General features: G+C 37.3%; 2 protein-coding genes and 1 non-coding gene across 4 annotated transcripts; 2 read left to right on the forward strand and 1 right to left on the reverse strand.

The window, feature by feature from the left end:
* The first annotated feature begins 1297 nt into the window (after positions 1 to 1297).
* On the forward strand, positions 1298 to 8372 carry si:dkey-192k22.2. The gene is made up of 12 exons (XM_043247726.1): positions 1298 to 1567; positions 2194 to 2397; positions 2505 to 2906; positions 4371 to 4475; positions 4595 to 4666; positions 4750 to 4794; positions 4940 to 4987; positions 5137 to 5175; positions 5738 to 5764; positions 6021 to 6080; positions 7348 to 7407; positions 7520 to 8372. Exons 1-12 carry the CDS (start codon positions 1489 to 1491, stop codon positions 7579 to 7581), a joined length of 1203 nt encoding a protein of 400 aa, XP_043103661.1. The 5' UTR covers positions 1298 to 1488; the 3' UTR covers positions 7582 to 8372.
* Positions 8368 to 16009, reverse strand: fam114a1 (family with sequence similarity 114 member A1). Of its 2 annotated transcripts, none has more exons than XM_043247704.1 (13): positions 15804 to 16009; positions 14109 to 14426; positions 13918 to 14002; positions 12689 to 12870; positions 12366 to 12500; positions 12050 to 12202; positions 11312 to 11477; positions 10833 to 10918; positions 10513 to 10722; positions 10226 to 10365; positions 10075 to 10147; positions 9016 to 9069; positions 8368 to 8871 (listed from the first exon to the last, which is right to left on the reverse strand). In XM_043247704.1, exons 2-13 carry the CDS (start codon positions 14418 to 14420, stop codon positions 8746 to 8748), a joined length of 1722 nt encoding a protein of 573 aa, XP_043103639.1. In that variant the 5' UTR covers positions 14421 to 14426; positions 15804 to 16009; the 3' UTR covers positions 8368 to 8745. The 2 variants fall into 2 exon arrangements, with proteins under 2 accessions (XP_043103639.1, XP_043103648.1); XM_043247713.1 differs by having other exon boundaries at positions 11351 to 11477; positions 15804 to 16008.
* A 270-nt stretch (positions 16010 to 16279) lies between these two features.
* Positions 16280 to 16351, forward strand: trnap-agg. The gene has a single exon. It is a non-coding gene; the product is annotated as a tRNA-Pro (tRNA).
* The last annotated feature ends 38 nt before the right edge of the window (positions 16352 to 16389 follow it).

The raw sequence follows: 16389 nt of genomic DNA on the forward strand, positions 1-16389 counted from the left end.
AAATTCAGTTTTGGCATCAGAGGAATAATGTTAAAATATTTTAGAATACAAATGATTTTATAATAATATGTAACAATCTTGCTATCATTTACTCAGTTTTTTATCACATAAATGTAGACTTTGCAAGCATTGTTTTTTTTTATATAAAAATTGTGTTTTCCTCATGTTTTGGTTTGAGTTTTAACAGTAAGTTCAAATACTGCTTAAGGGGTTTAAATGCAGCAGCAGTCCACTACAGTGAGCTCACTGGATGATGCTGATAAGGGGCTTGGTGCTGAGAGCTCTCCTAATCCCAGTGTGGGTCCTGATGAGAACCTTCCTGCTGCCCTGCCCTGATAACTGGATGCTCCTGTCCCTGATCAAACCTGTTTGCTCTGCAGAGGGAATGTCCTTCAGGCTCTTTCTCACACAGCCTTGCGCAATCATTCTGCCAAGAGTTTGTGTGTGTGTGTGTGTGCGCCAGAGGGTACCTGGAAAGATTCTGGTTTTGCTTTGTTAAACCAGTTAAAAAGAAACTGACTTTTTGGGTATGTAAACAGATTTAAAAAAAAAAAGAATAGGACCTTGCATATTATTGGCTGAGAAGTGTGTGATATTCTGTAACAGAACTTTAAACCACTCCGCCTGTGGTATTTTTCAAAGACAGTGTCATGGCAGATACCCAAATCCACTATAATTTTTTAAATAACACCGTTTTTGTGTCACAGAATGTATTTTTCTAGGTGAGAATGTACTCGTTTAGACTTCAAATATGCAGTTTGTTAATAAAGGCAATTTGAAAATTTTGGAGATTTGAGCTTCAGTGCATTACGTCTTACTTTACTTTCAACAACAGCTTGTAAGATGCAGTCAAGATATGCACTGAACAGCGTTGTCATAGAAACTCACCCTTACAGATAAAAGGATAATACGAGGATAATATGAAAACATAGGGTTTTTTTGTTGTTTCTGTATTTGAACTGTTGAACTGTTTATAAACTCATTTCAATGAATAAAAGTTGAATAAAACTTTAACTTGTTGGATTGACTTGGCTTGAAAAATTTAGTTATAGACATTAAAATGCTGCCATCCAGCATAACATCAGCCCTTTTTTTTTAACTCTTTGACCATAAATATCAATATCAAAATCAAAATCGTATGATAATACTAAAATAACATTGTAACTAATGTCTAAAATTATTTGAATCTTTATAAGACAAGCAAACACATTAACAAACTGAAATGTCTTTCTTTGCTCTTTCTTTTTTCAAAATTACACTAAACAGGAAGACAGACAGGAAGTGGTAAAGCTTTTCACCTATGTAATGTGTTGTGTTAGTCACAAGGGAGAAACGCTAAAAAAGTCTGTGTGTTAAATACGTAGGATTATTTTAAGATAATAGTGGAATTGAAAAAGCCGAAGGACAGGTGTGAGATTGCGTGAGATTTCCAATGTGTGTTCAGCAAGTTCAAAGGTTAGGTGACCTTACAGAGGAGCTTCTTTTACCATGACAAGATCAAGTGCCTTCAAACTCGGCATCCTCTTCTTTCTCACTTTCATCTTGTGTCTACCAGAGTTTTTTCCAAGTAAGTACAAAAAAATGGAGTAAGATGTCTTGGGGTCTTCAGTCAAGCAATGAGTGAGTGAAATATGACAGGGTTTGTGAGAGCACATGCGTTTCAGAGCAAAGTGTGTTAAATGTTTTTTATGATTGACAGCATGAAACATCATTGTACCTTGTCTTTTAGAGACAGATATATGCAATGTTACTAATGTTAAATCGTGATAAAACAGTTTGCATTCACACCGATGACTACATCATTGTGGTCTGGACTACAATGGTAATTAATGGTAGGACAAAAACCACTAAGTGTGTGTGTGTGTCATTGGATTCTGTGCACAAATATAGCCTATACCAATACGCGTTTGTTTTCAATGTTTTAGACATTTTTTGAGACAATCTTAAGTTGGTGTGTTGTAGCTTTAAGACAGGAAATGTCACTCTAACTGTAACGAGAAACAGGAAGAGAAATATATACATACAGTCATTAAATTAAAAAAATCATATAATGAGTACAAAGTACAGCTGTAATATACTTGGCACATGAGTTTAAAAAGGATTTTCCCTTTTCTTTGCTGTAATGTAATGTATTTTAAATTGAATGTGTTTCAGCTAATTAAAATATTAATATCTTTTTTTTTGGATTGTCAGAAATATCACAAATTGAGTTTCTCTGTGAGCCCTTTGACCCTTGCACACCTGAGAATGATGCACAGGTGTGTTCTCCATCCGACCCTCCATGTGCGACAGAAATGATAAATGCCAGCAGTCAACACACACATTCTGAAGGCTGGTATCTGTGTAAGACTGAAATGGATCTGCAGCTTCTCCACAACACAGTCCCTTCACAGTCAGGTGGGATAGATCTTTATTATTTCACATTGTTTTAATATTACAGCTGCTTTTTTATTGTCTACAGCAATAACCAATAACAGTAACTGTGTTTGTTTTGCGTTTCATAGAAGAGCATGTAATGGTGCAATTGGTTATGAAGGCAGGCAATCTCTCTGGATGGAATATTAGTGAGTTTGCGTTTCTCAACAACAGTGATCTATACACTGGACCCCAAAAGAGACTGTTCTACTGCTGCCTCCTACCCGACAACAGCAAATGTCCAGATCTGAACATATCCATGCAAGAAAAAAACACCAGCTCTCCAACACAAGACACCGCCATTTTAAAAAACACTACTTCTGCAAACCCAACTGCCTTTTCGCTCAAAACATCTACACTGTCTTTCCGAGCAACAGCTTCGACGGTTGAGCTGAAGTGTCAAACAACCAGCAGCAGTTTCCTCTTTTACTACCAGGAGAGCAATGAAACAGCAAGATCTGCCGCATTACCAGTGACCCAAAAAAGAAAAGGTGAGAAACTGCCAAAAAATGTTAGCTGCCTCAGTGACACGCTGCACACAAAACAAAACACAATAAACCTGACCTTAATCGTTTAAAACAAAATGATATTCCTCTCGCCAATCTAAACATATTACTATTAGTATTATCTGAACATCAAGGCTTGCCTGCAGCATGAAGCATAAATTTGACCATAAAACCAGTTATAAAGGTCAGCTTTACTGAAATTGAGATTTATAAATCATCTGAAAACTGGGTAAATAAGCTTCCCATTGATGTATTGTATAAAAAGTGTGGAAGAAAAAGATGCACAACCAACCGAGAACCACAGACTTATGAGGTTTGTCAAACAAAACAGATTGAAGAATTTGAGTGAACTTCAAAAGAAATGGCTGGAGGGGGGTCAAGGCATTAAGAGCCATCTGGAATTTAGCTCCAGTTGTTTCATTTCTCTTGTTAAGCCACTGCTGAACCACAGACACCGTCAGAGGAGTCTTACCTGGGCTAATGAGAAGAAGAACTGGACTGTCGCCCAGTGGTCCAAAGTCCTCTTTTCAGATGAGAGCAAGTTTTGAATTTCATTTGGAAACCAAAGTCATAGAGTCTGGAGGAAGGGTGGAGAAGATCATAGCCCAAGTTGCTTGAAATCCAGTGTTAAGTTTCCACAGTCTAAGAAGATTTGGGGTGCAAAGTCATCTGCTGGTGTTGGTCCATTGTGTTTTTTGAAAACCAAGGCCACTCTCAAAGAAACCTGGGCTTCCATACCACCTTATCAGTGCTACAAACTGAGGCAGTAATTAAAGCTAAAGGAGCCCCTACCAATTATTGAGTACATGTACAGTAAATGAACATACTTTCCAAAAGACCAAAATGTGAGGTAAAGTCATTACAATGTAAAGAACCAAAGACTTAAAATACTTCCGTTTGTCTGTATTTATTTGAATTTATGAGTTTCACAACTTGAGTTGAATTACTGAAATAAATGAACTTTTCCATGACATTCTAATTTATTGAGATGCCCTTGTGTGTGCATACACACACACACACACACACACACACAAATATATATATAGTTTTCCCCCTAACACGTACTTCTACATTGTGGTTCATTCTCACCCAAGTCTCTCTCCATCTCTCATAAATTCCTTCTGAAGGAGAGCTGAGTATGTCTCTTATCCTCTCTACTGAGTCAAGCATGGAAGGAGACAGCAGGACTTCATAATTCAACCTAACTTTTGATAAATATATTATAGCAAAACATCAAGTCAGTCTACTCAGTGCTTGACTTATCCAAAACCACAAATCCTTTCAGACAGCACACTTCCACACAAGGTTGTTTGAGTTAATGTAAAATAAACTTGGCAAAGACAAGGGGATAGTTCAAACTTGGTGAGTCTGATGTTTAAGTATTGTAAACACGCTGCACTCTCTTATAAGTTTTCTGTTGCTATTGTTCTTCACTTTTCTTGTTGTTAGATGGCCGGTGGTGTGTGATTACTTCACTGTGGATGGCTCTGGTGCTGACTGTGCTTGTGGTAACCCTATTGAGTGTGTGCAACTTGATCTTTAAGAGCAGAAAACGTGAGTGTCACTTCTACAAAACAAGTCCAGTCAAGCCCAACAAACATTTTCAACTTGGAATACATAATTGCAATAATGGAGAGTGCTGTAGAGACCTTATTTTTGTCTTCTCACTTTAGGAAAGTCCCATTTGATGCCGGTTTCAGCCCATGGACATCAGCCCAAAGTGCTCAGTAAACAAAAAGAAAATTGTGAGGGACACTTACTTCTGCAAAGAACTGCAAAGTTTTTCTGTAATTGTGCTATTCAGTTCTCACATGTTTTTTACTTTCAGTGATGAGTGATGTCCCTGATGTGTCCATAGTAATGTGCAGCAATGGTAAGCAAGTGTCCAATATTTTTCCAAAGCACTATACAACGGATAGTAACGGATAGTAATAACAAGGGTTGGTGAGTCATATTGTTATATAGTTTTTCTATAGTTATTAAAGGTTGATAGATTTCAGTCTCCTTCATCTCTACAGATGGTTATGTTTTCTCTGGGAAATCTTCAGTGGGAAACAGAACAGAAGGTAAACAAACAACTTTTTTTTTTATCACACTGCACTCTTTTTACCCAGAAGAGAACACAATGCAGACCTTACGTTTTTAACTAGCCCTGAGTGTTCTTACTCGAATAGACATTCTCCAGACCACTAACTCTCAATCTACACTTTCCCAGAAGACCTTCTGAAGGTGGCTGACCGCACATGCAAGAGAAGTAAGTTTCTGGATATTTTTTTATACAGTGTGACAGAGTACAATAATTAAATATGAAGAGTCTGTAACGGTGGCAGATTCCCTAAAACTACTTCGGGTGCCAGGCAAACAGATTAGGTCTCGGAGCAATTTAATGATGACACTCGTGATGAAAATGACTCACCTCGTGCTGTTCCAACCAGTTTGACTTACTGTCTTCTGTGGGATATAAATATAAAAGTTTTGAGAATGTTCATGCTAATTCATTTCCATATCATGAAAGTGGATGGGATTCAGAGGGTGGCAAGCTTTGAAAGAGACATAAAAGCACATATGTGACTCTTCTGGAGCCATGTGATTACTTTGTGTGCCATTTTATGGGTTGCGGTCACCATTTACTTGTATTTAATATAACAGCAGACATTCTGCATTGAATAATTATTTACTGTTCCCTAAACTATTACACACATCACATACTATCAACAGTAAGTGCGTATATTAACTGGTTCCTATACAGTATATTTGTATATTCCCTTATGTATTTATGGTATGTTTATGTGTAATAATAGTCTCTGATGTTTTAGATTTGCCGCCAATCTATGAGATTACAGGTATGAATGGTACACACAACACATTTACATATTCATAAAGTAGAGCCTACTTTTTAGATGACTAGCATCGTATATATATTATAGTCCAATAGATACTAATGACAAATTATAATCAATTTTAGCATCTCTCATTTTGCTGTAAATGATCTTGCAACTTTAAAGCAGAGAGAGAAATCAATTGTATGATGTGTTAACTACACATTTCTGTCTGATTACATTATATGACTTGATATTTTGATTAACATTGAATTTCCAGAGACCTCACAAAATGAAGATGAGGAAGACGAGCAATGCAATGCCATGGTAACAAAGGAAGGTAAATACATTGTCTCATTTTGGACGTATCATAAAATTAGACCATTCTGTCAAAGTATGATTTATTTCATAAGCATATAAAACTGCCACTTGATCCCAAACAACGTATTCTTGGAGATACATGAGATAAAGGAAGTAAAGATGTGTCACAAGGGTTTCTTTAAGCTTGATCTAAGCAAACAAAGGCAATTTTACAGAAATGGAAGTCTGAAGTCATGTATGTGTCTGTATTCGAACTTTGGCTAAGAGACCTATGTGTTACCCTTAGAATAGCTTATAAGACATAAAATATTTCAATATGTATAACTTAATTAGGGGTGCACTCTGTGTGTTTTACATAAGTTTATAATTGTATATTGCTTGTTAATTTTACGTACAACAAAGAATTATAAGATATCACATAATTAGGTTATTGCATTACCACCTTGCTTAGTTCTTGCTAATGTTAATGCTGGAAAAAAGCAGTATCCTAAGAGATGAGAGTGCAATAGCTCCTAGTAACTTAATGTATCTTAATAAAGGCACATGTGGGTTTTAAATCTGTTTCCCTTCAAGAATTTGGGAGTATAAACGGTTGCAGTGGACAGGTACAATATGTATGTAGTATTTGTATAAGAGTATGTGTATGTTATACGAATGTGTGTATGGGTAAATACATACATCTACATGTCATATGTCAATTAAATAGCTGATCACTTTGTATACAATATTTTCAGATAATGGCTATGTAAACCCTATAATAAAAAAATAATAAAGTCATTTAAATAAATTGTAAAATATTAGTCTAGTTTTCATTTTTATAATATAATTAATTTATAAATTTGGATTAAATGCTCCAAAAGTTAAAACCCCCCAAGCATTTCATGTGTTCAGAATGTTAAACATAGCATTTTCTTAAATTCTTGCTGTATGCTTTAAATTCAATGTAAGTGGAGACTTTACAAAGCAAATTAATATTTCAAAAAGATGTCCGCTTCGATTTCCTCATTCATCGGCTGATGTAACAGTGTCTGAAGTTTGATGATGGTATACTCTTAGTATTTTGATGTCACTACTAGTTCCTTTCCAGTATAGACTGAAACAGTCTTTGAATCTTGCATAATGTCTCATCCAGTCACACTGATAATGACGATCGGTAGATCTTTGATGCCAGTATGTTGCTCGGGGCAGAATAAATTACACCACAGATGGCCTCCTGGCAGTCTGATGTTGCCATGGTTATAGAGTTCTACAAGATACATATTTAATAAACATTGTTCTTTTTACAGAGTTTAAAAAAACACATCAGCTTCAACATCTGGGAGCACAGGGCCACTGTGAAGCCCAGAGTAAGTTACCACGTTTCCAGTCTCTCATTAACGAGCTAAGCAGTTCAGAATCATTCGTTTTCAATGTTTGTCATTTTACCCTCTTCTTTATTCTCTTTTTTTCCATGTCTAGCTTACTTGCATCATCGAAGCAACTTTTCATGTATTGGTCATGAAGAAGATGGGGGGCTTTAACCCCTCAAATATAAGAGCAGATGCACTTTATTAAATAGAAAATGTATTTATTTACAACACGACAGAGGCCAGATAAGTTCATCGTGCCTTTCCCATAGTTAAACATACACTGCTCCAGAAAATTAACACAATGGATCAGTAAGGAATTATAGCATTTGTCTGTGGCCAGCACCTGCAACACCATTCCCTTTTTGAGGGTCGTCTTGTTGTTGCCGTTCCAGTGCACTTGTTGTCACTGCCATCAAAGCAGGAAAACTGATTCATAATCGCTTATGCTTCCTACCTGGAAAGATAAATATCCCTGATGTTTAAACATTTTGCACACACCAAACTCATAAGTTTAAGAAGACTTCACTGCATTCATTCATCTTCCAGCTTTGCACTGCACAACATTATTGAAAGGCAGAAACTAAGAGAATAATTTCTAAAAGTTGTTGTGGTGTTGTGTGTTTGTGTGTGTTTAAAAGCTGTGTAGGTTTCTTACAAAGACCTAAAACTGATAGTCTTAGTGTTATCAGGCAGGAATATGTATATAGTGTTATGTCACGCAGTCTCAACAAAATCGGTTTGGAACATTTCTATGACTGGGCCGAAAACCATTTCGCAAGCAGCACGGCAACACTAATGTGATTTCTTAATTATATAATAACAGTCTTGTTTCGTGTTTCTATAATGCACCTTTTATCTTTACTTTACCTTAAAATGTACAGAGATTTGTAACTGGTACTGAGAACGGTGAGAAGTGGATATTTTACACAACAGATGCTGAATAAAAACACACAGTACTGAGATTTCAGTCTTTAGTTTCCTATTATTTGCATTACAGATTATGTTCTTGGTTCATTTTATTAGAAACAAAAACTGGTAACGGCATATGAATGATTGATTAATTTAAGCAAATAGCAGTGGCAGACCTCCAGATCTGCTCAGACAATACAATACTTGATTAATAATCTTAATTTCTGGTAAAGTAACTTAAAAAAAAATGATACATAAGCAGCTTCCTAAATAAGTTAGGAGTTTCAATCTTATTTTCCTAATTATCTCATGGTAAGAGTCTATATATAGACTAGAATTGCACTTTTTGGTGTAAGCTCTCATATTGAAGCAACATACCTAAACACAAAAACACAGATACAGACAGAAACAAACAGAATAAAGGCACTACTCTGTGGATGCTGTTTTTGGGGCTGGCTTGCCCGCAGTTCTGCTGGTCTGGATGTGTGAGACCTGAAGAACAGGCAACAGCAGCTGGAATGCATTATGAATGTAGGTAGTGCTATTACACCCCTGAGGAAACAAAACACGGTGTAGTGATGAAGGGTCATCATCATCACAACTACAATCATTAGAATTATCGTCATCAAGTCCCCTATCACTGTCTCCTCATTTGTTACTTGTGAATTATGAAAGAAATATCCCATTCTGTTTTACCTCCAGCATCACACTGTCCACTAGAGGATTTACTTCTTCTGCTTTTCTCTGACTCTATAAAATGAGAGAGACGGAAAAAAGGAGGATGTTAATTCTAAACTTTTTTTTTTTAAACACAAAAATGCTTAAACCAGTAGATGACTATATATATATATAGATGATACGATCACAAATGCATTTCTAACTGATTCTTAATAGTTTTATTTAATGATAACAACACATGCAGCAGCGTTTGCAACCTATTTTCATAATTTAAATATTTTCATAATGTGAGTGAAACACTGGCCCAGAAATCTGATCCAATTGACTACCATTGTGTTTTTCTTTTCATATGGATGTCAATGGGGACAAGCAAACATTTGGTTACCCTCATACTTGAAGATATATTATTTTACTGACTAAATAAACAGACAATTTTCAGTTTTGTGTGACTTGATGTGGTTGCGCTAGCTGCTAATTTGCGCTGCTCTTGGTCAGTATGGAAATGAGCTGGCCGTGTTCTTTCATTTGCACACTGTCAGTAAATCTCTCACAACATTTTTCACTCTCATTATAGCTTTTATGGGCCTCGTGCTAATTTGCCCCATTTAGTAAATCTGGTCCTGGCTACAACAAAATGAAAACAATGCAACAGAAATGCTCAACACCCCTGTCAACAGAGGGCAGTGTTGACCTATCCTGAAAAATAAAGTTTTAAACCATTCTTAAAAGCATCAGATGGTGTTTGTTAAGTCAATGCACTGGAAACGCATGCATAAACTATTGTCAAATTTCACACTTAAAATTTCCGTCATGATTTTGTTTTTGCAAACTTTTGTATGTTCTGTACATTTTAATTTTGCGTTCTGCTTGGAAGTGCTTAGTGATAGCATCTGAAAAAATAAAGTAATTACAGAGGCTGAGCTATTAGTTGCTACATTTTGATAAAAGATAAAGACTAATGTTTGTTTTCTTTGCAATAACACGTACTTCAGTAAGAGAATTAAGAAATGAATTGGGGTCAGTTAAGTCACCAGTAATGTTTTCAGAGTGAACTGAGCTCAGGTCCTTCAGACTCACCCCTGCGGCCAGTAATGTGTCCGAGAACTTCTGGGCCAGGCATCTGACCTCCTTACACATGGCGCTGGTTAACCTGAGCATACGCAACAATCACTAAACAGCTAATAAAAAAAGACGTATAACGTTTTATAGAAATGGCAGAGGAACTCACCTGACCAGTATAGTGGCCTGCTGGCTGGCTGGCTTCTCCAGCTCTTGCCCGTGTAAAATCAACTCGGCCACTTTGTGTAGCTGCTCTATACTCCGAGCGGTCACCTCAGCAAGACTGCCCACTGATGACAGATATACCTTCTACGCACGTAGATATACACGTTTTAAAAAACGATGATGCACAAAATGTGATTTCTGAAGAGTCCTGTGACACTGAAGACTGGAGTAATGGCTACTGTGATTATTTTTATAGTTAAAGTGTGATAAAACACAGAAGACATTTCTCACCTCAACAGCAACTGAGTTTCCGTCCTTTGCATTACTTTCCTTATTCTCTCCCTCTTCTCCACTCTCTTTCATTTCATCTTCTTTCTTTTCCTCCTTTTCTGGAGCAGGGCTAGTGGTGGGGCTCTCTTCCTTTAATTCCTCTGTTACATTTCTGACATCTTCCCTGGACTGCTCCACTTCTCGCACCCAATCTTGAGCTTTTATACGGGCCTGCAGGATACACTGTATAATTAGTGTTTATGCTTGTGAATAACATATGTGTGGAGAGTGTAGGTACACATTTATGTGGATATATGCAGCGTGTGTGTGTGTACGTGTACTTTGTTCAGTTTGTCTGGAGTTGCAGCAACGTGGAGCTCAAAGAGCAGCTCAGTAAGAACACCGGCAAACTCCTCTCCATCAGCAGCTGAAACACACAGATCACGTAAATTTAATACCCAAGGGCAAAAATGTGGAAGACTGAAATATTTATAGTGCTCTGACTGAGTCGCCCGTCATATCAAATCAATGTTTGTTCATTGAGATGTACTAATATTAGGTTTTTCCATACTTGGTAATTTCAACCATAATTATAGACTTCAAAATCATTTCACAGCCATAATAATTATTTATTATTCATTTTAATTTAAAATCTTTGGGTGGTTTTTAAAAATAAATGTGTGAATGTGACGCTTTACCTTGATTAATCTATATTAATGCATCAATTGTAATGCAGATTTATTAAGCACATCTTGATTGTGGTCCAGATTTGACCGTGACCTGGATCTGTCTAATTATGTGTTGGCATTTGAAGACTCACAGAGAGGAGTTGAACACTGAATTTGTGAATAAAGTTCACCGTTTTCCCCCGAAGCAGCATCAGGATCCTCCTCCTCGTAAGCGATGAAGATCTCTTTAATTGCAATCAGCTCCTTCTTCATAACTTCCAAATCTTCCTCCTCCAAAGTGGACAAGAATTCCTGCACCTTAAATGAGGAGAGACGCAGTGCACGATGAAAAGAAGAAAAGGAGAATGATTTCGTGACTGACGTAGTGCTAGACTGACGAAAGGCTGGATATAAGAAAAACAGTAATATTGTGAAATATTATTACAGTTTAAACTTTAATGTAATTTATTCCTGATCTATACAAATCTGAACTTTCTTCAACCGCTACTCTAACCTTTAATGTCCCATGATCCTTTAGAAATCATTCCAGTATCATGATTTGGTCTTCAAAAAACATTCATCGGCGTTGAAAACAGCTAATCTCAAACTGAAGAAACTGAAGCTGCTGCCTAAATGAAGATCATTTATTTTGAACAGAATTTTTAAACAAATTACACACGGACTACAGTTTGCTTATACTAGCTTAATGTCAGTCGTACCACTCAGTAGATGTTTTCTTCACACATTTAAATCCATATTAATATTTCATGTCTATTTGTTTGATATGTAGCTGTGCAATAGTGGAAAAGCTGTACAGTGAGAAGATCATTAGTGCAAAATAAACCTGCAAAATGTATTATGGGTAAATTCCAACGGTGTGTGTTACTAACCCTCCCTTCGCTTTCATTGGAAAGTATCTCCAGTGCCTCGAGATGAGACAAGCCTTGGTAATCGTCAAACAAGATACCATAGTGGGCGGTTGGTTCGGTGACCATCTGACTGCTCAGTCTCTCCCTCTCCTTTTCCTTTGCTTCTTTTAACATCTGTAGACATAAACACAGATAGCAGAGAAGTTCCACACAAACATACACTGAAAATATGGCTGAAACCGTCTCTTCTAGCACCCAAATTTAGATGGTTGTAGGCACTACAACGCCAAATAATCACGGCGAAAACTGTTACTTTAGCATTTGTTAACCATCTTACCTGAGAAAGAGAAACGGTTCTCTGCATCAGTATTTTGGTCTTTTTAAAACCTGGGTCACTCTCTGCCAAGACAATCATGGTCTTCTTTCCAATGAATTCCAAAGCATCAAGACCTCCCGTTATTACTGACTTTCCCTGATAAAGCCAGGGGAAGAAAAAAAGATTTATTCATCTGAGGTGACTCCATCCACAAGCAGTCAGCCGAGACTTACTGCTATCTCAGATGTGTCAAGTGTAGTGTAGCGGCTGATTTTGTTACATGTCAGTGATCACTGTAAATCATGGTAAGGCTAATGATGTGTGGTACATGTGTGCAGACTCACAGTGTTTTGAACGGCACTGCTGATGGTCGACAGGACTCCTCTGTGCACCTCCTCTGAATGAACGTGTTCTGCCGCCTCTGTCCCAGGATGCTCGTGAGCCTCTTCTGCCTCCTCACACGATGAGCTTTGACGAATTCGTAATGCCACACCTGCTTTCTCTTTCACGGAGCTTAACCCTTGACCTTGACACAATCGAAAGATGAAAAACACTAAACATTAGAGCTGCATTTACCTGCAAGAACAGATCTATTATAAGCTTTCTGCATTTAGAAGTTAGTTCCTAATATTACGCCACGCATGTGTTTTTATATGAATGGCAACTAATCTAAATTATTTAGCAAGTACTTGTTCTGTAATCAGAACATCTGTTTGTTTTGTTTTTTTGTATGTATTTATATATTAATAAATATATAAATACATACAAAAGGAATTGTTACTCTGCAAGTATGCATTCAATTCATCAAAAGTAACAGTAAACACATTTACAATATTACAAAATATTTGTAGTTTTAAAAAATTTCAATAAATCAAATAATAAAAAAAGCATCATTGTTTTCACAAAAACGTTAAACAGGCCAACTATTTTGCACATTCATAATACCAAGCACCAAATCAACAGCCTTTTGGAATAATTTCTAAAGTTATGAAATGAAGTAATGTCTCGGAAGATTAAAGTAATGGTTGATGGAAATTCAGTTTTGCCATCACAAAAACAAAGCTTTTTTAAATATATGTAACAAAAACATAACTTTAAACTGTAATAATATTTTACAATATTATTGTTTTTACTGAAAAAATTATGTATGTATTTTTCCTGTTTACTGTACATGCATGCAACACAATCTGATCTGTGTTACCTTAACATATCAAATATGTCAAAATGTACACTGGTAAGTGATTTAGACAGACAGTAATAAATACAGATAGATAGATAGATAGATAGATAGATAGATAGATAGATAGATAGATAGATAGATAGATAGATAGATAGATAGATAGACAGATGGACAGACGGACAGAGAGACGGACGGACGGACGGACGGACGGACGGACAGACAGACAGACAGACAGACAGATAGAGACAGATAGATAGACAGATAGATAGACAGATAGATAGACAGACAGATAGATAGATAGATAGATAGATAGACACTCTTTCTCTGTCAGTGTTACCTAACAGATAACTGTGAAAGGAAGTACTACTATGGTGTAATACTATGGTGCCTTACCCACAGTGGATGTAGCAGTGGTCAGAAGTGACTTCCCCCAGGAGCCCCAACTACTCCAGCCTTTAGATTTAGACTCATCCAGAGGCTGATAACATCCACACAGCCGAAGAACAATCACAAAATACACACAAAGAAATATGTTATGGATTTTGTTACATGACGCAAACACAGAGTAACCCTATTATAAGCACCTCTGCTGCCTGTGCGTCTTCCTGTGTAACATCTGGATCCAAGCTCACCGAATCCACACATTCAGTCACCTGACCCTCAGGTTTTTCTTCTGATGGGTGAATCTGCGTCTCTTTAACACCTTTGGTTGCAGCATGCTCTTCTGGGGTCGCATCGGTTACGTCAGGGGCCGATGTGCCTAGCGAGAGTTGTGACAGAGACGGGACTTCATCTGTATTGGCTGCAGCTCCGGTGGCGGACTCATCAGAGACGGCAGGCTGGAGGGAAGGGGGAGGTTTTGTAATCAGGTCTTCCACGGCCTCATCTTGCGACATGGTGCTCTGATAAAAAAAAAAATAGATAAACAAACAAAGTGTAATGAGAGACATCACAAACAGCTGGCCGTAACTGGCTGTGATTGGCAACAAACTAACTTCTGACTACAGCTGAGCTCTGGCTAAGTTTGCAGAATAGCCAGAAATCGATCGGTAGCACAGATGATCAGGAAAAGAGTGAAAAGAAACATTATACTGCTCTTAAAATACGTTGCTCGGAGACTCATTTCTCAAAAATGCAGATAGGCTATAAACTGGTTTGTTGTAGTGCATACAAACGGGGTATTATTTAGGAGAGTAATGCTAATGGGTTGCTAATATAATTTCTATAATAATTTGGAATCAATCCTAAAAGGATCAAGAACAATTTGATCAAGTAATTCAGATTTTATTTTATTTCTACCTAGCAGGATCTTATTTAAGTCTTAGATTAATTTTTCATTCCATTCCTTCCTAATAACAACCAGGGGATTTCACTAGGATTTATTTAGAGATATTTTGGCATGCACAAGAAAAAATTGCAGATTGGTCAAATGGCCTTCACTATAGCTTAAGGCATTGTACATGCACACATAGCCTGCATACATAAATGTGCAAGTAAGGCTTGTAATTCAGCTAAATTATATTTTGTTTTTAATCTAATCACGTCAAAAAAAAGTGTTATAGTTATTTTTAGATTTGAGTTTTACAACTCTTCATCATCTAGGCTATAACCAACGGTATATATATAATGCAGTAAAAGCAATCTGTACGTGTACGTGTGTGTGAACAGAAAAGCTTTGACAGAACAGCATTCAGACACATTATAGAGCACCAGCGCTGTCCCTGAATGGCGCCTCGCTCTCAAGCGCCTTTGTTTTAACGCGGAAAGCAGCGCCATCTAGCGTTTATTTTATACACCTACAGGCACATTCAAACTTTAGTTTGTAAATAGACGTTCAGTAAATGAAAACACGAACGCTGAAAGTGTATGTAAAGCGTGTTATAAACCTCAGGTTGCACGTTACCGTTTCTATACAATAAGACGTATGCAGTTTTATGATGTCTTAAAGACTGCATTTATACTAACTGAAATCAAACGCCCACGTTTGATAACAAATCGTTTATTCGTTTCACCGTTATATTTGCCTTTTTTACTGTAACTTTTTAATTTTGAGAATGTTAACGCAATTTATATATACTCTGCGAGCGCTTCAAAAGCGACAATGCAAACGATTTTATCCCGAATAACTTGATGCAAAAGAATAACAGCAAACGCGACAAATGAAAGTCACTCTATAAATAGAAGCATACAGCCAAAACGCAAAATACACACAGGCAAAATATAACACGAGTGTTATTTCTCCTGAAATAAAGTTAATTCATAGGCTCGTCCCTTCTTACCAGTTCTGCTGACAGTCGCGCTCGCGCAACCCTTCCGCTCGAGCTCGCGCCACGTCGGCAGCAGGGTCGCGTGCCGCTGCGGCTGGTGACGTCACCTGAACTTTTGGCACTTTGTAGACGGGAAAATAAAAAGCGAACAAATTCCTGTCACATCTCGCGTATGAATTCGAGACAAATGCCACACCAACTGGAACTGTGGCACTAACTTGACATTGCGAGGTATTAATCGGTTTGGTCTCGGCTTTTAAGGTGGCGTTGCGTTGTAAAGTTGGAAACAGAGATGTTGGAGTTGAAAAGAGTTTTGAAACGTGAAGTAACGAAATTGATTATTGTAAAATTAGGGAAAACTTTTTTAGGCTTTTTTGTTTTTTTAAGAGAGTACATAACTCTAGCTGTATTCATACTGATGGTCACATGAAAATCACGTTCTACCTTAAACTCTTCTCACTTGTTGTGCAGGTCGGCTCTGCACCGCTGGCTCGTTGGTCTAGGGGTATGATTCTCGCTTAGGGTGCGAGAGGTCCCGGGTTCAAATCCCGGACGAGCCCTCGCTTTTGATGAATGCCACTGGTCAGATGCTTTTATG

The sequence above is a fragment of the Puntigrus tetrazona genome, chromosome 1 (assembly GCF_018831695.1).
Source record: "Puntigrus tetrazona isolate hp1 chromosome 1, ASM1883169v1, whole genome shotgun sequence".
Classification (NCBI taxonomy): Eukaryota; Metazoa; Chordata; class Actinopteri; order Cypriniformes; family Cyprinidae; genus Puntigrus; species Puntigrus tetrazona.